Genomic DNA, 22,284 nt, shown 5'->3' with positions numbered 1-22,284 from the left:
GTGCACGCGAATGCAATCTAAAGGAGCATTGAATGCCACCATATAGAGTTGGTAATATTATCAGCTAGTCAACTACTGTATATATGATCAACCAAGACACGAAACAGATAATTCAAGATGGCCAGAATAGGCAGTATATACATAGAAGCATATCTTAGGTCATTTTCATATAATCATGGACGATAAAGTCAGGGAGGAACAGGAACGCGTTTCAAACCCCCACAGGGAAAAAGTTATTTGAAGTATTGAAGAGCCTTTCAAAGGGAAATACGTATAGAGTGAGAAAATTACGCAAAGCTCAAACCGCAAAGCCAGCCTCTACCACGAGAAAGCCTCTTCGAACAGATCAACCGTTTTCTCGCCTTGCACGTTCCTTACAGCTTCACGCACACTATCGCCCAGGCCACCAGGACCGCAGACGCTCACCGCCATGGCACCTATTTGCTCTGCCTTTTCTTTTTCCAAGACAGTTTGTATACATGGCTTGCCATGGTGGATGCTGACTGGCACGCTTGCAGGGGCGCATTGCGTCCATGGTGTAGATGGCATGGGAATATATTCTTCCACTGTGTCCTTGTGTGCTGTAATGTGAAGACTGATGGAGAGCAGTAGCTTTGGAAACTGGAAGTATGAGTGGCCGTTTTGGTTCATTGGACTTGACAAGGACTCGTGGCCAAGGATGTCTTCCATGAATTTTTGAATCCATGTGAGGTGGTCTATATTCGGTCTTGGTTAATGGTTGTTGGCAAAAGTAAAGAGAGGTGAATTACCTAGACTGCGAACGATCCAGACCAGATGCACCTTGCGTGTAGCTGTTTTCTGCTCGGCGAAGGTGCCGACGACCTCATTAAGGTATGACATTGGATGGGTGATGCCAATACCACCAGCGATCAAAAGCAAAGTGCCATATGAGTTCAAGGAATGAACGCCGCCTGGTAAGTATTAGTGGAAATTTTCTTCACCCTCAGAGGATTCAGAGAATTAGGGTTCATACCAAATGGTCCCTCTGCCAAGGCCATAGCTTGGATTCGTCCGTCGGCGGAGTCTTCCGCTTTCTGAATAAGCTTCTTCGTAAATCCATCCTGTCCCTTGATTAGGACAGACATGGTAGTAGTTTCTGACCCTCCAATGAGAGCCATCAATGAATCACTTGAACCGCGCTTCTCGCCGAATTTCAGGGAATCTGAGCTAGTAGATGTCCATGCAACCGTGAAGGGATGTGATGTCCACAAGCCCAAGCACGGCATGTAAAGATACATGTACTGACCAGGGCGGAAGCGCCAGGCTCGGGAAACGGCCACATCAACACGGGCTACAGACCCAGGCAAAGCTTCAATAGTGGCAGTTGTGGGTTTTCTGCCGATATTTCTCCAGAGTAAGATGCCTAGCCGACCTGCACGATCAAGACCCCATAGTATCAGTGTGCCTAGAAGCACTTGCTGTTGCAAGAGATTCTTTAGGTGGTACCAGAGAGCAACGAAAGACATCACTGCCAAGGCGATGTGCAGGTGAAGGAACAATTCGTAGAATGCATGTCGGGACGGTGACAAGGATTGAACAACAATGAAGAGAAATCCGAGGATAGCCTGAATGGATTTATGTTAGATGAGGTTTTCCATTATTCGGATGGTTGATAGAATACATACCACCAGGCCACAAATATAGAGGCGTTGTTGCCAGATGACATAAAGAACATGCTCTGTACCGTCTAAAATTGATGTCAGTGCATACTTCAATTATGTAACTTCAGACTACTCACGCATATAAGCCTGATTAACCAGCACTGCACTCATGTGGACCACCGCATTGGCAGCAATCACACGTCCTACCCAGCGATGCATATAGTTGAAGCCATCAAAAGAGATGCCAAGAAGCTGAATCAGTGGGTTGTTCCGCCCAGCACTCAGGACCAGACCCGGCGTGTTCATGACCGCAAGATGGCCGGCCGAGTACTTGAGCTGGAACATCTTCAAGGAGTAGTCACTGATCCACCAATCAACTGTCACGATGATGAAGATGATGTTCAAGCCGAGGTATATCAAAAGGCAGATCACTTCCAGTCGCAGTGGAAGCGAACCCATGTGAAGTCTGAGGAAGCGGAATTCGCGACTATGACGATTACCCCAGATTGGAGCATATAGGAAGTGCTTCTTCAAGGCTGCATTGAAGCCATTCGTCCGTGACAGCTGTGTTTGGTCATTTCCTGCTTGGGCCTTTTTTAATCGCTGACGATGTCGAAGGCGAATGGCGCTTTTCCAAACGAACAAAATGGCGATGAGTCCACCGACGACATATAAAGGGACCGCGATGGTAGGGTTCATAGGTGGCTCCCCATGGCCATTTCCTTTGAGTTGGACTCCCATTGTGCCATTCGAAGAGGCAGGTGAAGGTTGAGCTGCAGATCGCTGGGTTTGGATACTGTCGCAACCACTATATAGAGTGGAGTATCCGGCGACTCCTTGAAGAACTCAGCACCAGAGGAGGAGAGGGGGATGGAAAAGCACACGGCTTTTAATGGACTGATAGTGAATATGTGGTAGGGATCGCGTGGGAAAGAAAGAAGGTTCAAATCATGGCGTTGTATTCGATTTCCCAGGCCTGACGTACACGCATGCCGTCATTGACCCCTGTGAGGAGCAGGTCTATTCTTGTACAGACGAATGAAAGCATCCTCGCGTTTCGAACAAGGCATGGGACACACTACTCGTGTGGGCGAGTGTAACGCCGATTTGGGAAATGCAGACATTGGCACCTATTAAGGTTGTTCGGGTACAAGGGGATGCGCGCGGCTATCCAGGGATTCTAGATCTTCGAGAACCGCCCTGACATGTCAAAGCACTGCGTAATTCAGGCGCCAATGGTGACAATTGCGGGTTGGAGAAAGGGATAGGGTCTAGACGCCGTTGCCCGTCAATCCGAAAACGGAATGTTGACAGCCGCCTCCGGCATTCCTCCCACTTTCAGTCAAGGGGTATTAAGGAGAATAAGGAAAATAAGAATATCGGGCTGGATGGTTTAAACTGTTCTGGCTGCTGTTTTTTTCCAGTAGTCTTTCGAAGCAATTGTGCGAGAGTTTGATATCCCAACGGCAGTTCGTAGAAGCCCTCAACGTGGGCTCCGAATCTGTGGTTTCACTGGGACGCAACTGCAACGTTAGAGACAATGGTCAAGTTTGACCAAGTGGAGACCATAGCGTCGTAGATATGACGCCACAGCAAACTTCGTCGAAGTTTGAGTGCAATTGTCTTTATGATTTGGCGATCCAGCCATGGTGAACTGGCGGGCAAGGGCCCGTGTGTATAGATGTCGCAGATCCCATTGCGACCATTACCAAACGACTTGTCTCACTTTGGAGATAGCTCATGCCGACTTGGCTGATTCTTGGTCACATGCCCCTGGGCGCTTTGCATATGCCCAAAGCAGCGTGAAATCATAGCGGGCCCGTCCTTCCTGGAAGATGCGCCATAAGACAGCCTAGAACCCGATAAAAGGTCCCACTGGCTGACAAGCACGAGTATGAATAGAGGCATTGTAACCCTTAGCATAAGGTTCTAGACTCGACGCGGGACATCCTGGGGTAGGAACAGATCAAGGGCGGGTTGCAAGGTACAGGTTCTCGTCGCACGAGTCTTGTTCGTCATGGACGAGTGAATCAGTGATGTCAGGGTTTGCAGGTCAGGGCCAGGGCCAGGAGATGATTCTACGAAAAAACCGGATGATGGTCTTCTTGGGCGATTCGGGGTCTCTTGAATACCTCCGAGGTGAGACTAGGTAGGTGATGATACCCCTGAAACTCAGCTCCGAGAGCATTTTCCAGCCAAAATCCGTAGCTCATTGCGGCAGATGAGCCCAAGGACCGTAGAGAGGTCATACAAAGACTTTGCTATTGTCAAAAGCCGGCTGCCCTGCCGAATCAGTGAAATCATGACGACTTGTCGGTAAGCAGAATCAGCATACAGACAAGGCTTTGGTTTCCATTTCCATTCTTCGCTTTTGTATCACCAAGTAAACTGCCTATCACTTTCCATCAGTTGAGTATGGCTGGTCTGGTACAATGCATATCCCATTAGACTATGATGCCGATCCCTATTGAGGTGCTGGAAGTTGGTCGTGGAAAATAATATTGATCGAAGTCTTGTAGTTGAGATGCTTGTTCGAGTATAAAGTGAGTAGGGGTAAGTGGGCTTCATGTCCCGACCAGCACCAAGATACAGCATCTCTGGATATACAGTACATTTTGGGTGGCGAGACAGATCAGAGTCTACTAACTCGTGAAATTCGGTTCGAAAATTTGATAAAACAATGATAGATATTCTATTCAATAACGCTTATTCATGGAACGCCAATCCAGGGTCCCATACCCTATGTCAATCCATTCCTCCTCTTTTCCCAAATATGAACCCAACCAGCCAAGTAGAAATACATGGAACCAAAACCAAGAAACGCCAGCGTCATTGCTAAGTCTGCATAGCAAAGCAGGTAAAGTATAAGATCTCACGCAGTGACTTCTTGCACATTAAAAGAGGCCTGAGTATGAGGAACATAATGCAACTCCTCCTCAACAGAAAGACTACCATAACCGGTATCATTGCTAGCAGAGCGCTCACGACGAAGAGGCTTGCCAAGAGGTGTAGGTGAGTCGGACATATCCTGGTCCGCATCACTCTGGGAGGACAAGTTCGAGCCGCCCCTGCGACGGCGATGCTTGCGTCTTTTGTTGGTCGTCTTGTCTGGTGCTGTGTGGACATAGTCATCAACATTGATACCTGCAGTTTGGCAGATTGACGTGCAAGAGTCGACGACTACCTCGACGAGGGTGGGTGAGAAGCCGTAGAATGCCGGGTTATAAGCGTTTCGGGCCCAATAAATCAGTTCAGCGGAGACACGGCCGAGGTTTGGGATGTCGCGGGGACAGATGGAAAGCTTGCGGGCTGGGCGGGGCTTTTCTTCGGCTTCGTCGTCGGCGGAGGAGGTTGCTTCTGAGACAGGGGTAGATGGAGAGGATGAATCAGATGACGCGATATAATCTACATCTGAGGCAAGGAGGTGGAGGAGGTGATAGACTGCCGAGAAGCCGAGGAGAGATAGCTCGACTGGGTCAATTGGTAGCTGGTTGAACCAGTTTATGGCCTTTTGAATGGTGAAGGATTCGGGTAACGACGTGCTGTCGCCGTTGGATCGTGCTGTGACGATCGCAGCGATCATGGCACAGCGTACTGCGATGGAGATTTCATCGCGGACAGAAACTGGAAGAGAGGAATCGAGGAAGTTGGAAGCGTGGCTTTGACTTCCCTTTCTCTTCTCATTAGGGAGAGCTGCAAGGACAGCACCCACGTTTTCGACGCGGTTTTGTTCAAAGAAAACCGCTTTCATGACGAGGGCGCGGGTGTAGGCGGCAGACAGCCGGGGAGCGACGTCGAGAGACATGCGGATCTTCTCCTTGAAAGCATCGCGGCTTGCCTTGGAGACCGGACCCTTCTCGCTTGCCTCGAAATAGTTCAGTAGGGCAGTTTGCAGAAGATGGCTGGACCACCAGGCGGCGAGTGCATCCTGAGAACATTGAATGGCAGAATCCTCTTCCACAACATCAAGGAGCACCTCCTCATCACTAGTGCCCTCTTGCGTCGGCCTATTCCAAGTTAAGTTGACAGCACGTTGAATAATAGTGTCAATCATAACTTCCTCGCAATCCAATTTGACCAAGGCTGCAAGGTGACTTGGGAGCCGATCGGGGTGTGTCTCGGGCAATGCGTCGTTAAGGTCACGAGCGACTTCCCATTGAAATCGTGCGAGAGACCGAGCAATGTCGTTCGACATATGGAAAGACCAAGAGCCTTGCTCTCCAACACACCAAAGCAGAACACGGACATGCAAAGCCTTCAAGATCATCCTCATGGGACTGGTAGGAAGGGTGCCAGCAGCAAAGATAGTTAGGACAAGGCGACTTTTGCTAACTTCGGCATCACCGCCAGTGAGCTGTGCATCAATGGCAATATCCCAAGTCTTGACACGGCCTCTCTCATCCTCTTCAGTGATCCCTGTGGCCCAGGAGTACAGCTTCCAGCCCATCATACAGCGCAGGACATATTCGAAGCATCTTGATGTTACAACATACCACTCCCGGAAGAACCGATGACGTGGAACACCGACGCGTTGCATACTCGTCAGCCAAGCCTGTCGGCGGAAGTCACTGGATGTGAGTGGCACAATTTGACTATCGGAATTTGACTTGGATGAGCCACGCTGTGTAATAGGTTGGGCATTGAAGAGGTAGACAAAGACGAAGAAAGCACAGCCAACGACCAGCGTTGCCAAGACCAGGAAGTGAGAGAATGCGCGGGCCTGCCACGAGTACCAGAAGTGCTTCAAATAATATTCCCAGTGTGCCATAGTGGGTGTTTGCAAACGGCCCAGCAGGCGAATGGGAAGTGCAAAGAGACCCTTTGCCTCACCTTCGGAGTCATCGGAACCCATGCCCTCGAGAACCATCAGACCAGCGAGTGCACCCAGCATGTACTTGTTGGGCATCCTGGAGCGCCGCCCAGAGGTGTCCTCTCTGGCATATTGGGGTTCATGGGCTGAAGATGATGGGTACTTGATATATGACTCAGCGAAGACTCCTTTCTGTGCAGTCTCAGCTCGCATCCGCTTCCACGAGTCGGACACCGGGAGTAATCCTTCCGGGGGGTTGTGAGAGCGGGGTGAACCCTCGCCAGAGATCTCCTCGGCCTGCGAGAATACACTGGGGGATGTACCAGACCCGGAGTCAGTCGAGGCATAGTTGCTTGGAGAGGACACAGAAGCAGACGAAGTGACAGCCTGATCAGCAGCTTTGTCGGCTTGGCGAAGACGATTCTTCAGACCAGTATTTTCATCTTCCAGTCGCTTGTTACGAATTTCGAGATGTTTGATGTATTCAGTAGCCTTGGACAAGATAGAAGCTTTATTGAGCTTGCTCGCAGAGTTCGCTTCGGCTTCGTCGTCGTCATCCGCAGAACCTCCAGTCTTAGTTGTTCGTAGGCTGGGTACACTATCGCGAAGTTCCGCAATCTTGTCGTTCAAGTTGGCTCGATACCGCTTCTCAATAACATTGTGAGCGCGTTTCTTGGCGGGCATCTTCTTGCCCGGTTGCACTGGGCCGGTCACTGTAGTAGCGTCGTCATCACTGCCTGTTTTTCTCTTTCGGTTGGTTCCAACACTGGAGATTGGAGACACAAGACCAGACTGTGGTTTCTGATCCATACCCCAGCCCTGCGAGAAGCTAGAGGGGTGGCCGTGGAGGTTGTTGTTCTGCTGAGAAGGAATTTCCATCAATCCAAGAGGTAGATGAGGGGAGAAGTTTTGATTCTGGGTCGGCGAGCTCATGTCGGTATGAGGGGAGATAGACGGCAGATCTATAGACGAGGCCATTGGCTTCTGTTCGCCTTCCGAGAACATCGGCTCATCCCATCGCATCCATTGAGTCCAGTCTTGATTCACATTCTCTCCAATTGGATGTGACATAAATTGGCCATTTGATCGAGAGTCGTCTCCACCGGAATTGCGCGGAGAAAATAGCTGGAAGTCGGTGTCCAAGGTGGGACCGGACATAATGAAGGTATCTCGGTAGGATCCTCGGCTAGAGCCTGTAGCAGTCTAAACCTGGGTGATGTAACCGAGAGCCCGAATAGTGAGCACTGCTTGAAGTGTTAGATGTGTAAGATGAAAGACACTTATATAGCAAGCCACTTCAAAGAGCAAAATTGAGCTGCCTGAAGACATGTTCGAGATATGATGTACGGCTAAGCCCGTCCAGGCTAGCCTAGAATGTGATAGGGTGATATCTGTCACTTACTGGGTTCTATATCAAAGACAATGCTCGAATGACACGGCGTGAAGATGAACAGACGTAGAGATGTTCTTTGGAAAGTGCGATGTAAAGACTGAGTTCCCAGGAGGGGGAGATGTCAGAGTCGCAGTCACGAGTGTCGTAGGCGATTGGATGGACAGAAAGCAGGGGTGCGACAGTTACCCACTTGAATAGACGGTATTTTAGGCAGTCAAAGCCTTGGGACCAAGTGGGTTCTCGAATCCGTTCTCCGTTGCGAAGGTGATCGTCCTTGCATTAAAGATTTAAAGAATTAAAGGAGGGTGGATCAAGTGATGTAAAAAGGGAAAAGCACAAAGTGGAAGCTATGTCAGAGGCATCGAGCTTCCTATCTCCATGCATGAAGATCAGGGGAGGTGTTAGGCGTGTTAGTCTAGGATGCCTGGGGATAGCAATTTCAGTCGTATGATCGCGGCTGGCCGCCCTTCCGGCTCCGCCATTGCCACCCCTGATGGTTATTACGGTGTAAATTTCCGCTGCCGATCACGTGGAGCTGGTTAATGAGGGTACGTCTTGGTTAATTACAGTAACTTATTATGATTATAATTGGCTGCCGTTCTCCCCACCCATAATGGATGACTCAGCCGCTTGCCTGGGACATGTGACTTTCCATCTTTCACTGTATATTTCACTTCCAATGCCCTTTCTGGTTGCTTTGGACCCGAAATTTGGCCCTCAAAAAAGAGCAGACCAAGGCTCGTTCATTTCCACTCTCTGATCAACGAGACACGTCACCATGTGTGCCTTGGCGCCCCGCAGAGAGGCAACACGGGAAAAAAAAAGGGCTTATGATCTTATCAGATCGAACTAGTCTCCACTCCTCCCTCGCCGGTAACACCGGAACCCATCAACACGGCGCAGAACACGAATGAGATCAAACAGCCAGCACAGACTATGTGGATCTACAATCCGGTGTCGGCGTTAAAAGAAGAGCCAAGTACCACCTTTTAACATTCCAGGTGAATTCTCTGTCGAAACATCAACGCCCTGCGTCATAAGTGTCTTCCGCGCTAACCCCTAGGAGATCCATTCCAATCCCAATCTGGCTCTCTTCGGCTGGTACTCGGCTTTCTATTCTCAAGTTCAATCTGAACGTCCAGAACTAACAGTCACAATCTCAATGCCTGGTTATGCTTATGGACTGCGAATTATTACTGGAACAGCTATTCAGACCTTTTACACAACTGACCCCCATTTAATCTCCGACCGACTCCTCCTCCCCATAACCAACCTTCTCATATGGAGTCCGAGGTCTGAGCTTCTGATTCGCATTCTCCACACCAGCAGCGGGGGCCGAAAACAAAGCGACATCATATTTGGTTGACGCAATCCCGCCCTTACACCGTACAAGACATCTCCACCAATGCTGAAGACCGCTGTAACTCCATCTCTTCATCAAGTCTCCTATCCATGACCGAATTATACTACAGTATACGTCTTCGATGCCTGTACGGGAACACAATCGCAAAGCAGAAACACACCCTGTCTACCCAACCGTCAACCCAGCAACGTGGAAATCAACCCAACCGCCGAAAATCGCACTCACTGACGTAAAAGTTGCCGCTAGTGATTCTTGCCACCAGCATACAATCCAATTAAAAGCCGATGACCCTCAAGACGCCGACCGAGCTAGCTGCGCCTGATTCTCCGACTATCCAAATAGTTGTCTCCGAGTCCATATCGACACCTTTCGCTTCACCGGGGATATCATAAAACAATACTTGGACAGGCGCTTGCTTCGCGACGTCGATATTTTACGTTCCACCGAAAAAGGCGGGCGGCTCTATTCACAGGTACTCGGACCGGCTGAAGTGTTGGTTCGTTGGGTATGTTCTTACGCCTGTCTTGAGAGGCAGTCTGATCCGACAGCTTGGTTGGCCGTTGCGACTTGGTCTCGTTTTCTGCTCTTTGTGGCCTAGTAAGCTTTCAGAGCTCATGCCCGTGAAGACTAAGCCTGCCAGGCTGCTTAATGACATGTATGCAAATTAATGATTTCGGGATTCTAGGTGTAGTACATCAGTTGAGTCGCTGAATATCTCTGCGGCGGGGCCCTAAACGTCTGGTTTGGAAACTCGACACTGAGAGAATATTAGGGTCTCCCTTTGCGGATGATTATTAGGGCGCAGAGAATAAAGGATGGCAGAGGTACAACCCACATCTAGCCCCCGGGGGTGTGTAGACTTCATATAACTGATTCATTTTGTTATACTTTACGATGATCAACTTGAATCAAATGGCCTGCAAAAATAACCGGAAGTTGATGAAAGTATCTCGTGTTCCTACATCTTTCCGTCCCTAACAGCTGGCTACAATTTGAACCATCCACATCTTCCGAACACCATTTCATGCAACAGATCCGTGACAATGCTACTAAGAAAGCTGTATGTAGGTAACACATCGAAAGCAGATAAACACTGAGAATAAATTGGCGTATGCAGTCGTCAAGGTCCACCAAGGCGTCATTGAGGAAAGCGTTCAATGCTGCAGAAAGTTAGTCACGAGAATCCACAATGATAGGAAGCCAAGATGATATCTCAAACTTACGGCAATATCCTCCCACTTCTCCCAGCCACGTCCCTGGACCTGAGCAAGTTCAACGGCCGAGATCTGCTTGCCAGTTGTGAAGTATCCCGAGTTGATCTTGGCATCGATCTCGACGCGCGAGTCACTGGGGATCATCTCTTCGGGGATAGGTATACGCTCAATGATCTTGATACCCGAGTCGACAATGGCGTCATATTTCATGTTCGACATGGAAAGCATGCGGTCGATCTTCTTTACGCCGAGCCAGTGGAGAATATCCGGCATCAGGGCTTGGAATCGCATCTGTGGAGTCAGAATTAGTGAGTGGGGCGGTGGTCAAGGTAAAGAGGATAGAAACAGGAAAAGAGGAAACATACATCTCGAACACCGGCGATGTTCTCTGTCCGGGTAAAGTACTTATCGGCTGTGTCGCCTCCACGCTTGCGGGCATTGTACACGAGGTACTTGATCACCTCACCCAGAGCTCTTCCTTCTTTGCGGAAGTAAATGACTACACCACTGCCGCCGTTCTGTGCTTCACGGATTGCTTCCCGGATACCAAAGGCCAGGTATGGTCTGCATGTACAGATATCCGACTGGAAGACATCACTACCGTTACACTCGTCGTGGATACGCAAGGACAGCTTGACATTTTCATCGGCGATCCGCTCCGGCGGGCCGAAAATGTAGACAGTAAGGCCGCCGATCGGGGGCAGGAAGATCTTGAGATCGGGCCGGGTGATCAGCTCTGGGTAACTACCACCGGTATGCTCGAACAATGTCCGACGAAGGGTTCCCTCATCAACACCGAATCGCTCTGCAACACCTGGCAGATACCAGACTGGCTCGGCGGCGACTTTAGTGACACGGACTTCACCAGAGGAGTCAACAAGAATGGTCCCATCAACCTCCAGCAAACCGTTCTTCACATCATCCGCAATCTCCGCCAATTTCATATTAGCCCGCGTCACCGCCATAGTAGGGCGGATATCCCAGCCAGCCTCTAACTCTTCCTTGAACTGGCTGACAATATCGTGGCCATAGGGGTCCATAGAGACGATCTTCGTCTTATCGGCCCAAGCCTTCTGCCAAGGGAAATTAAAGGTCGGTTCGCTGTTGCGGAAGTCCGGTCGGAAATCAGCATCCAAGTCACCCGCAGCGATTGCGAGAGCATTATAAATGCTGTAGCTACCGCCGTGGGCGCCGATGGCATTTCGGCGCTTGACGAGGTTGCCGCTCCGCGACACAACTACTGGACCCCGGGATTTGGCGTCGGATGCGCCCCACTCGAGTGGAACGGGTTCAATGCCACTTTGGCCTGGATAGGTGGTTAACTACAACACGAATCAGCATTATCTTCATAACTTTCAACGTCCCAAAGATGCATACGATAATGTGCTTGCTGAACTTTGGGGTTGAGGCGGGGGAGGTTGGAGACGTTGGAGATGGCTGCTGGGCTGGCATGACCGGCAAAGTGGTGGCGATAGGCTCTGTGTTCGTCATCTTGTCAAAAGAATATGGAAAACAGACAAGAAAAATGAAGCTCTGAAGCTGTGAAGAAGAAAGAAAGCAGAAGAGGGGGGGGGGGGGGAATGCAGCCTTGGAGGAGTAACCCGTGACTTATCTCTCTCTCCGCATGGTTATCGGAGGGGCTTATCTGCACGTTACGAGCGAAGTATAAGATAGTCACGTAGTATTGATGGTATGATAGTATTGCTGTTGATATGCTCTACTTTACTATAAGACTAGCGGTCACTGGCATTTCGAGGAAGAAATGACTCCACTGCCCTCCGATCATCTCCACCGGTTTCCACCGGAGTTCTTCGGAGCTCAATTTGACTGGTCGGAGTGGCGAACGCCGAACACTCTTCCACTCACACGCCTAACAACACTGTTTAATATGCAAGGTCGTAGCCATTGCATCCCTCGAACTTAATGAGGTGACACATATCAATTTCCCACTCAGTCTAAATATCCCCTCCACTAACCGTCCACAGCACTTCGCGCCGTCGCAATGGCAAGCCGGCCTCGTGTGAGCCATGCCGCCGAGACAAAGTCCGCTGCGACCATGCAGTACCTGTCTGCACGCGGTGTAGAGACCGAGGAGTCTCAATCCGTTGTTTTTACCACCCTGCTCCCCTGACACGAGCCAAAGGACGTCGCGTATTCCCGTTGGCGGAGGGTGTGCCTTTTGATCGAGCTCCATCGACGAGGTGCGTCATCTGTGACAGTTATTCTTCATCATTTCTGCTCCTGGATTCAAATTGGTGTGTCAATCATTGACTGCCCAATGGTCGAATATTCTCGCCCAAAGCATTTCCTGCAGCTAGCCGTGCGCAGAACGGAGTCTGATGATCACTTCCCAGAAACCCTCATGTGAATGAAACTTCGTTTAATTCGTATATGCCCAATGCTGTCCAAGGAGGCTCTGCAGCTGTGACTGCATCCCGGAGTCAGCCTTTACTTTCGGGTTACTTCGGTCCAACCAGCTTCGTATCTCCTCTCACTGACGATGTTGACCTGGGAGTTCCAGGCCAAGGCCTGGAGGTGGAAGCCTCTCAACGGGTTCTTCCGCCGTACTGGGTTCAGAAGATTTCGGAAATAGTATCGACTCTGGGCGATTTTGTCAAAGTCGAGGCTTTGATCCGCGAGTATTACGCTCTTAGTCAAAGCGCTGTGATAGCGGCGCCATTCGTGCTGAACAGTCTTGGACCAGTTGGTTCTATGTGCAAGGAGTCTGTCCTAACTCCGAACGTTGACGACTCGACATCCTCAATCACCGTTCGTATAATCCAAAATACGGCTGAGATCTTCCATGTCCCCACCGCGTTGAGGGGAAGAGATTTTCATACGCTTTACACCGGTCCTGCCATTCGCCTTGAAATAATTGGCATATTATGTGCCCTTGCTGGCCGAGCAAGGTATCTTGGACTTGCCCGTGATAAATGCGATGGCAAGACGTCTAGGACTCAATATGCGCGTAAGATGTTGGCGGCTAGTGATGCCGCGCTGTACATTTGCAAGATCTTGACTCCACTCAATGATTTGACAATATGGCTGGTACACGAAAACCTTCTTTTGTCAGATCTGGTGAATGGTGATTCAAGTATGTCGATTGATCGAACTTGCACAATAAATCTCACTAACAATATCCAGGTCCATCCTGCTGGAACAGACTAGGTGAACTTTCAACAGACATCTTCGCACTCGGTCTGCACCGGGACACAAAGACATCCCCAGAGCTACCGGAGTTTCTGCTAGAAACACGCCGGCGCCACTTCACTGCAGCATATCAACTCGACAAAAGCATAGCCACATTCCTGGGCCGGCCACCACGAATACCATGGCGATATGCTGACTGCCGCATGCCCCTTGATATAAGCGACGAGGCACTTGCTACTGACAATATGGTTCTGGATTACTCCCACGACTACATCGATTCAAATGGATGGAGTCTCCATGGCGTCGTGCAACGGTCATCATGGATGCGAGCTCGTTTCATAGTTAGCACATTTCGCGATGAAATTCTGGAGGTTTCTCTTCGGAAGCTGAGCCCTGATATGGAGGAAATGCTAGAGTATGTCACCTAGTCCTTTTTTCGGGTTTCCTCTTGCAATGCTAATAGTACACAGTGACATCTCCCAACGATGCCATCTAGCTTGGGAAAGCCTGCCCATCCATCTACGCTATACGCCCCAATGCTGGAACAACAGTGTCCCCGTGGCAGTGTGTCTGATGCTAATAATATCCTATCTTGCATACCTCTACAACGACTTCCTCATTCAACGACTCATAGCTGGGAAGAACAATCCACGCGGAAACACGGCTCTACTTTCCGTCAGTGCGGATATCCTATCTACGGTTCTGATACTCGGCACGCAGCGCGAACAAATGGTCGACATAAGACCGGATTTCACATGGACGGTACCGTTCCCCCAACTCATCCAAACCAGGGTCCTTACTCATTATCTCTATTTACAGGTCTTGCTTTACGGCTTCCCGAGTGCAAGCCTCCTGATAAAAGCTCTCCAACACCAAAAACGCACAGGAGAACCATTCCTCTACAACGGATCCCGTTCTGCGCTTATTCGTAATCTCAGTGTGTTCATTTCTCATCTTGAGTCTATTGCCAGACCAGATAATGCGAATTATGCACTGTTTCAGCGCGCGAGTCAGGTATTCTCAAAGATTATCGACGAGATTCTTGAGCCCGTGCCTGATTCTGGGCTTGGTGACGCTGATGCTGCTCATTATGATTTCGAACCGATTGTCGACGTTGATGGATTGGACTTGTTCAATCATATGGATTTTGGGGTTGCGTTTAATCAATGGCTGTTTTAGTGTGGACTGTGGATTAGGATTGTGTGTTTATGCAAGAAATATTGATAAGAAAACATTGAAATGCCTAATGGCTCCTTGGTATATGTCATATCATATCATAGAGCTTGCCAAAATGATCTAGATCCAAATTCAAACTGCGCATAACGGAATACCTGATGCATGGCTTCATCAAAAATTGAAAATATCACCTCAAGCACGTTCAGTACGTTTCGTCTCACTCACAGAGACAGTCTTAGGCTGAGAAGTAGAAGTAGCATCCGCCTCCGCAGGCGGCGGAGTCGGGTATTCTTGCGGAGGATACCCTTGAGCGGGATGCGGAGCGTAAGCCGCCATAGGGGACACACCAGGGTATGCAGCACCATGAGGCGGATACCAAGGACCAGGGCCAGGAGTATAAGGAGCAACAACCGGACCAGGACCTAGCCGAGCAAGAGCAACAGCAGCAGGATCCTTCCGACGGAACAAATACTTCAACCACCAACCCAATTTCTGTCCGCCAGACATAGCCTTCCAACCCGCAACAAGAACAACCTGCTCTTCGGGTGTCTTCGCGGGATATTTCTTGACAGTGATAAGGAGCAAACAAGACACTAGCGGACACAGGAGGGCAAAACCGTAAGGGAGACCTCGGCGAGATTTCTCGCCGAGCATAGCTCTGCGGAAGATGAACCAGCTTTCTATCAAGCCAATTATCAAGAATAGACCGAACCAGCCGAAGAAGATTGCAAGGCCCAGACCCCATGGTGCTAATCCCCATGTATGATGGCATCCATCTGAACAACAATATCCGCCGCCTAACTCGGTGCTGCCGAGGTAGTAGATGAACTTGCTGCAGCCGATGTAGGACCTTGCGTTGTCATCACCGTCATCGCCGCTGTAGTAGTTCGTCCTTCCTGAACTATAGTAACTATCACAGGTCTTGTAGATAGCAGGCTTGTAAACCGAACTAGCAGAAGAAAACACGCTGGTCGGAATGTCATCGATATCCAAGAATGCCCTTGTCTGCGTATACTGATACCCGTTGTACTTGTAGGTGATGGTATTGGTTTGCGTGCTCGGCGTAAAGAGATCCTGAGCCTCGAGTGGGACATTAATTGGGATCGCAGTTGAAAGTGTCTGACTCGTAGTGTAGGAGCAGGATGACGGCGCAGTATATGTAACTGATGCATAGTAGTCGATGTAATTGTAGCCCGTGTCTTGGACGCCGGCGGATGGATCAACGACTAGCTGGACGGCGGTGATGTCGCCGCCGTAGTACGTTGCCGTTGAGGTCATTGTGCGAAGCACTGTTGGGCTGCTCTCGTTTGGTATTATTACTTCTGTATAGGTTCGCACTATTGGATCATCTGTTATGTATACGCCTGTATAGCCGTCGACAATTGTGGATTCGACTATTGCGACGTATTCGGTGCCAAACCACGGAGAGGCAGAGGTGCCTTGGAACAGAGCTTGTCCCAAAATGATGCATGTCGCGAGGTGCTTCATCGTTGCTTGGTGGGCTGCTCTATGCCGGCCTGGGAGGTCGCGATCGAGGGTCAATATCAGAGGACAAGGCAGGCTTCGCCCCGAAGTGGTTACATACCGCTATATAACCTCTCAAGCTCCCAAGCCCCGTTTGACAGGCGCCGAGGAGGCTCCACCACCTAACTAACCCAATATAGCCACATGCAACGAAGCAAAAGCCTCGTCTCTCCCAAATGAGCAAGGTTCAAGTACTGCAGGGCTACATGATATGGTTGAATCGCATATCGACATCGTTTACAGGACTTGATTGGACTAGAAGACTTGGCCTAACATTATCTTGTCTGTGAACGTTTCTTAGGGCTCGTATTTGATGGCTTTGAGCGTCGGGGCTTGACCTTACAGAGGTTGAATACGAAGCCAAGCCTCGGGTAGGGTTTTAGCTTATTAGCTCGTTCATCCTCGTGTAAGGGTCCTGGTGGAAATTTGAAAGAGGCTATGTTTCAACACCATCTGACTTGTTGGGTGATAAGGACTGCCCTCTTTGACCGCATAGGGTTTGCCGACATAGATGCAGGGGAAAAAGCGAGCATGACCAAAAAGCGAATCTATGTCCAGAATGAACGAAAGCGGCGGGAGAGAAGAGAAAAATCGGGAAGAAAAGGGGGGTTCACGCATTAGCGAGTTTGATTTTGATATTTGCTAAGCTTGCAGTAGGCCGCTATGCCACTGACAGGAGAAGCAGGTACAACAGTGTATGAAATGGGCTGAAGAGGCAGCGTGCCCGGAAATTGGTATCATTGTGCCTCCCAAAACCCCTGCGAACCCATAAAAAAAGAAGAGAAGACATCACTCTTCGAGACATGAAACGTGAGATAATCGGCCTAGGGCCAAGAGTTGAAAATTGGTGGAGGGGCCGATGCCGTTGACCCCAATCTTTGACGCACTCAGTTCTTGAAGGTGGACTGGGCACGGGTGCTCTTGATGGTCTTTTTGATGATCTCTTCCACCTCATCCCAGTCGTTGGTGTCGATACGCTCGATGTTGCATCCAAAGTGCTCTTGAATCTTGCGCAACATTTCCCATTCGGCTCGGTTGGCAACAAATGAAATAGCCACACCAATGCGACCGAAACGACCAGTACGGCCAATGCGGTGGAGATATGTCTGGTAGTCAGGTGTGCCAGATGGCTTGTTTTGAGCGTACTCCTCAGGGACATCCTATGAGAGGTATTAGCAATCACCAAGCCAAATTCAAGAGAGAAAAACTCACGTAATTGACGACGAGAGAGACCGTGGAAACGTCAATTCCACGAGCAAGAACGTTAGTTGTGATGAGAACCTTGGCGTCTCCGTTACGGAAGGCGTCAATCACGGCATCACGCTGAGAGCCTTCAACACCACCAGTGAGAGATGCAACAGTATGTCCCTCGGCAACCATGCGTCGCTCAATCTCAATGGCAGAGGAACGAGTCTAGAATAGGGTCAGTAAATGCGAACACCTGATAAATTGTATACGTACTCGAACGAAGATAATGGACGATCCAACTGTGAGAAGTCCGTAAAGCTGGACAAGGTTCTGGTACTTTTGCTCTTCGTTATCGCAGTCCATGTAAAGCTGCTTAATGCCCTCGACAGTCAATTCTTCGTGCTGCAAGGTGATCTCGTTCGCATTGGGAGCAAACTTGCCCGCGTAACGGTAGACGTGAGCAGGGAAGGTAGCAGAGAACAAAACAATCTGGACAGTGCGAGGGAGCATACTGAACAACAATTAGTCTATGTCAATTTCAAGTGGAACAGGGGAAATACTCACGCTTTCGCGCGGATGCACTGGTCTCCCAGACCTTGCTGGTCGAGCATGTTATCGGCCTCATCCAGAACCAGAACCTTCAAATGGGCCGGGTTAAGGTTGCGTCTCTTGATCATATCCTGAACGGTACCGGGTGTGCCGACAACAACCGAGCAATCCATTTTACCGGTGCGGGCGTTGGAATCAGCTGGAACAGCAGTACCAATGACCAGACCATCAAGGAATTGACCCATGATCTGAATGACTCCCACAATCTGACGTGCAAGCTCACGGGTAGGGGCGAGAATCAGAGCCTGTGGCGAGTTTTGCATTTCTGGGGTCGAGAGATCGATGCGGCTGAGAACATTGAGAACAAAGGCAGCAGTCTTGCCAGTACCGGACTGCGATTGGCCGACCAGGTTCTTGGGAGGATTGCTCATGAGCAAAGGCAAGGCACGTTCCTGAACTTTGGAAGGCTTGCGGAAGTTCATGGTGGCGAGACCCTTGAGAATGCGCTCGTCACTTTAGCCAGGAATTGGGTTAGTTCTGAGATGCGCAAAGGCCGCAGCTGCATTTGGAGAAACTTACAGGCCGAGATCTTCGAAGCTCTTGACGGAGAACAGGGGGTTGTTCGGGTCGGCCTGCAGGTCACTCAGCTTCACCTCGACAGTGTAGTCAGGTTCAGCAAGATCAGACCCATTTTGTTCGACGCGAACGCCATCCTCACCGGTGGCGGGCGCATCTGTAGAACATCAAATGGTTAGCTATCAATCGCGGTATCGCCGCTGCCACGACCGCGGGGCACTGAACGAATCGGAGGGCGGGCGGGAGGAGAGGGTTCTGTTCGTACCGGTAGGCTTCGACTCGTCGGGCTTGGTGATGCGATCAGCCAAGGAGCTAGAGCCCTGGGGGGCCTCAGTAGCTTCAGAAGACATTCTGAAAGAGAATAATGGTTGGTGGGGTGATGTCGGAGATGGCAAATTCACAAGACGGGGTAGTAAGCGACCAACAGAACAATCGTCACACTTGCGTCCTTAAGATGAAGCTCAGTGAGGCTTCAACGGAGAATAAATGTACAAGAGGCAAAGAAGCGCGCAAGTGGAAGACATCTGGAGAGCAAAAACAGATGACGAAGGATCCACGCTAGACTCTATTTGGATGTGAAATGGTATTGTCACGAGTGCTCGAATCGATAGCTAAAGGCGGCACTGCGCATGTCCGGTATTGTAACAGGCACCGGGCTTCTCCCCGCCTTGGGTTATCTGCCTGAATGGCCTCAGATCTCCAACTCCAACTCCATTGTCTCGTGTCTCGTGTTGTCTAGTTGGGAATTCTGTGGCAGCACTACCCTGTTGATCAGCGCTGACATTTCTGCTCGACATCCGATCTTCCGTTGGCGCGCCCGTTCCATGCGCATCTGCCTCTCGTCTCAACTCAGCCATGGCTGCCGATGTCGCTCCCCAGTTTGGAGCAGAGCTAAAGGTAGGGATGGTGGATGATTGTTGCATAATTTGAACTAACCGATCCAAGGATTCCTTCAAACCGGTCAACAATTGGGTATGTCGACCTTCCCCGCAACCCCGATGACCTTGTGTCGCGAGTGGAGCTAATGCAACTATGTTGCACAGGTCTCAAACGGTATATCGTGGGTGGACGAAATTCACCAATTCTATCGCGAGCGCAGTGTCATTGAAAAGGAATATGCCGCCAAGTTAACCGCCTTATGCAAGAAATACTACGATCGCAAGTCGAAGAAGATTAGCCCCTTGAGTGTCGGCGACAACCCTACCCTGACCCCCGGATCCCTTGAAAGCGCCTCCTTGACAACTTGGACGACACAATTGAATGCAGTGGAATCGCACGCTGCCGAGCGAGACAGGTTTGGCTCGGACTTGTTGGTGCAAGTAGCCGACCCGCTTAAAAATGCCGCAGCTCAGTATGAAGAGATTCGCAAGTGCCATGTCGACTACCATGCCAAATTGGAGAAAGAGCGAGAGGCGGCATATGGAGATCTTAAGAAAGCCAAGGGAAAATATGATGGCGCATGTCAGGAAGTCGAATCACGCAGAAAGAAAATGGAGTCGTCATTTGATCACGGAAAGAACAAGGCGCAAACTGCATACCAACAACAAATCTTGGAGATGAACAATTATAAGGTATGGTCTTATGTGTCGAAATACCGCATGCTCTTACTAAGTCGAACAGAACCTCTACCTCATTAGCATCAACGTGACCAATAAGCTGAAGGGGAAGTTCTACCATGAATATGTGCCTGAGATTCTTGATGTAAGCACTGAGCCAAAATACACTATATGTCTCATTCTGCGAGGTACTGACTTGATATAGGGATTAGAAAGCCTCAACGAGACCCGAGTCGCAAAGATGAATACAATGTGGACACTTGCAGCTCAACTGGAAAAGTCATGCTTGGGAAATAGTACTCAACACATGTCAAATCTACTCGTCGAAATCCCACGCAATAACCCCCGACTGGACTCTCTCATGTTCCTCCAGCACAATGTGACGCAATTGCAGGAACCTGCAAACCTCGGCTTCGAGCCTAGCCCGGTATGGCATGATGATGCTTCGATCGTTACAGATGATGCAGCAAAGGTCTTTTTGCGTAATGTTCTGGGTAAGAGCAAGGGTCAGGTTCGTGACTTACGAGTCGAGGCAGACAAGAAGAAGCGAGAAGTCGAAGCTAGCCAGAAGGTTCGGGAAGCCATTCAAAGTGGCAAGGACAATCGAAACGAACTAGATGTCGTGCGCTCTATCTTCTATTTGCAAGAAGCTTTGCATGAGGTTGATAGGAAATGGGTGACAGCTGAAGTTGAAACCGCAACTATCATGGCAGTGGCCGGAGATCTGTCGTTCGGAGCCCAGAACCATAATTTCCGCTCACAAACATTCAAAATTCCGACAAATTGTGACCTTTGCGGTGAGCGAATCTGGGGACTTTCGGCCAAGGGCTTTGATTGCCGCGACTGCGGATACACCTGCCACAGCAAGTGTCAAATGAAGGTGCCAGCTGAGTGTCCGGGCGAGCAATCAAAGGAAGACAAGAAGAAGCTGAAGGCTACGCGACAAGAACAAGCCGGTGCCGTGCCTACAATTGATATCGACTCACCCGCTACCTCCTCTCGTCGCGCGTCACTAACCCGACAAAATACAATGAACTCCCTGAGCTCTGGATACGCGGCCAGTACAACTCGGTCAACGTCCAATGTGGCCGCTCATCCTACTCCGGAAAATCCGGAAGAAGAAGCTGCTCCTACTCCAGTCGCGGATACTAAGCCGGCTGCTGCCAAGAGGCACCGTGTTCTTGCGCCTCCGCCGACGGCATACACCAGTGCACCTCCCCCAATTGAGTCAAGTTCAAAGCCTAAAGAGCCAAACGGCAAGATGCTATACGCTTATCAAGCCACCGGCCCAGATGAGGTCACCGTAGAAGACGGCGATGATGTTGTGATTGTTCAACCAGATGGTTCGTCCTGTTACTCCCGAATAGTTCCACATAAGCTGACCTTTGCACAGATGGATCTGGATGGATGCGTGTTCGGGCCAAAGGAAACGAAGGTCTCGTACCGACTGCATATGTAGAAGCCGCTCCAACTCCCTCGCCTGTTCCATCTGCCAGTACTGGCATGACAGACCGACCAGGCTCCGTCTACTCTAATTCCTCCGCCTCGTTAGCAGGCAGCGCGGCACAAAAGCGTGTTGGTCCCGCGGTGGCACCGAGAAGAGGCGCTAAGAAATTGCAATATGTTGAGGCGTTGTATGAATATGAAGCCCGCAGCGATGTGGAGTGGAACATGGCCGAGGGTGATCGCTTTGTTCTCATCAACAAGGACAGCGGCGATGGCTGGGCCGATGTTGAACGTGGCGGTGTTACCAAGAGTGTTCCGGCCAACTACATCCAGGAGGTGTAGATTTTGGCGAATTGATTGTGGATTGCTACCATACATGTTGTAGGTGGATTCACATACGTTCCGCTCGAGATTCGAATGTTTGATATTCTTCACCTTTTTGTACAGTCGACGTTGTTAGTGTCGTTCCCTATTATGTTTGCATCAGCAAGGAGCATTGGGGGCATTCGTGCTTGGCATCCACTCGCGAGTTTTGGATATAGCATAAGAAACTTCATTTTGCTCCGCGAATCTCCATCCAATACCTTTATCGAATAGGATTGTGGAATCTGGCATGTCAGTGTAGGCTCAAGAACGGAAGCCGGGTGTCTTCATCTTTGCTCTCCATCTGATTCAACCACCCACTCTTAACACCAAGCAATGCATCAAAATCATAAG

The 22,284-nt window shown here is 49.9% G+C and overlaps 8 protein-coding genes across 8 annotated transcripts; 3 read left to right on the top strand and 5 right to left on the bottom strand.

Annotated features, from left to right (window-relative positions):
• Positions 1-318: 318 nt before the first annotated feature.
• On the bottom strand, positions 319-2,363 carry N7511_004261 (ferric reductase family protein; the record flags this gene model as incomplete). Its single annotated transcript, XM_057126686.1, has 5 exons — positions 319-716; positions 771-932; positions 995-1,586; positions 1,647-1,708; positions 1,760-2,363. The coding sequence occupies 5 exons, from the start codon at positions 2,361-2,363 to the stop codon at positions 319-321; spliced, it is 1,818 nt and encodes a 605-aa protein (XP_056985576.1).
• Positions 2,364-4,494: 2,131 nt separating this feature from the next.
• Positions 4,495-7,590, bottom strand: N7511_004260 (basic helix-loop-helix domain-containing protein; the record flags this gene model as incomplete). The annotated part of the gene is made up of 1 exon (XM_057126685.1): positions 4,495-7,590. The coding sequence occupies one exon, from the start codon at positions 7,588-7,590 to the stop codon at positions 4,495-4,497; it is 3,096 nt and encodes a 1,031-aa protein (XP_056985575.1).
• A 2,752-nt stretch (positions 7,591-10,342) lies between these two features.
• N7511_004259 (putative GTP cyclohydrolase II) lies at positions 10,343-11,893 on the bottom strand (the record flags this gene model as incomplete). Its single annotated transcript, XM_057126684.1, has 3 exons — positions 10,343-10,693; positions 10,768-11,724; positions 11,780-11,893. 3 exons carry the CDS (start codon positions 11,891-11,893, stop codon positions 10,343-10,345), a joined length of 1,422 nt encoding a protein of 473 aa, XP_056985574.1.
• A 511-nt stretch (positions 11,894-12,404) lies between these two features.
• On the top strand, positions 12,405-12,770 carry N7511_004258 (uncharacterized protein; the record flags this gene model as incomplete). Its single annotated transcript, XM_057126683.1, has 2 exons — positions 12,405-12,509; positions 12,546-12,770. 2 exons carry the CDS (start codon positions 12,405-12,407, stop codon positions 12,768-12,770), a joined length of 330 nt encoding a protein of 109 aa, XP_056985573.1.
• A 23-nt stretch (positions 12,771-12,793) lies between these two features.
• N7511_004257 (transcription factor domain-containing protein) lies at positions 12,794-14,731 on the top strand (the record flags this gene model as incomplete). Its single annotated transcript, XM_057126682.1, has 3 exons — positions 12,794-13,496; positions 13,547-13,967; positions 14,023-14,731. The coding sequence occupies 3 exons, from the start codon at positions 12,794-12,796 to the stop codon at positions 14,729-14,731; spliced, it is 1,833 nt and encodes a 610-aa protein (XP_056985572.1).
• Positions 14,732-14,920: 189 nt separating this feature from the next.
• Positions 14,921-16,216, bottom strand: N7511_004256 (uncharacterized protein; the record flags this gene model as incomplete). The annotated part of the gene is made up of 1 exon (XM_057126681.1): positions 14,921-16,216. The coding sequence occupies one exon, from the start codon at positions 16,214-16,216 to the stop codon at positions 14,921-14,923; it is 1,296 nt and encodes a 431-aa protein (XP_056985571.1).
• A 923-nt stretch (positions 16,217-17,139) lies between these two features.
• Positions 17,140-18,915, bottom strand: dbp5 (ATP-dependent RNA helicase DBP5; the record flags this gene model as incomplete). Its single annotated transcript, XM_057126680.1, has 6 exons — positions 17,140-17,412; positions 17,465-17,665; positions 17,714-17,951; positions 18,005-18,502; positions 18,569-18,722; positions 18,831-18,915. The coding sequence occupies 6 exons, from the start codon at positions 18,913-18,915 to the stop codon at positions 17,140-17,142; spliced, it is 1,449 nt and encodes a 482-aa protein (XP_056985570.1).
• A 505-nt stretch (positions 18,916-19,420) lies between these two features.
• N7511_004254 (putative actin polymerization protein Bzz1) lies at positions 19,421-21,909 on the top strand (the record flags this gene model as incomplete). Its single annotated transcript, XM_057126679.1, has 6 exons — positions 19,421-19,462; positions 19,511-19,537; positions 19,609-20,136; positions 20,186-20,266; positions 20,327-21,464; positions 21,515-21,909. The coding sequence occupies 6 exons, from the start codon at positions 19,421-19,423 to the stop codon at positions 21,907-21,909; spliced, it is 2,211 nt and encodes a 736-aa protein (XP_056985569.1).
• Between the last annotated feature and the right edge of the window lie 375 nt (positions 21,910-22,284).

The sequence above is a fragment of the Penicillium nucicola genome (assembly GCF_028828085.1).
Source record: "Penicillium nucicola strain IBT 29836 chromosome Unknown utg000003l, whole genome shotgun sequence".
In the NCBI taxonomy this organism is placed as follows: domain Eukaryota; kingdom Fungi; phylum Ascomycota; class Eurotiomycetes; order Eurotiales; family Aspergillaceae; genus Penicillium; species Penicillium nucicola.
The sequence above is the reverse complement of the archived record's forward strand: the minus strand, read 5'-3'. Positions and strand labels throughout refer to the sequence as shown.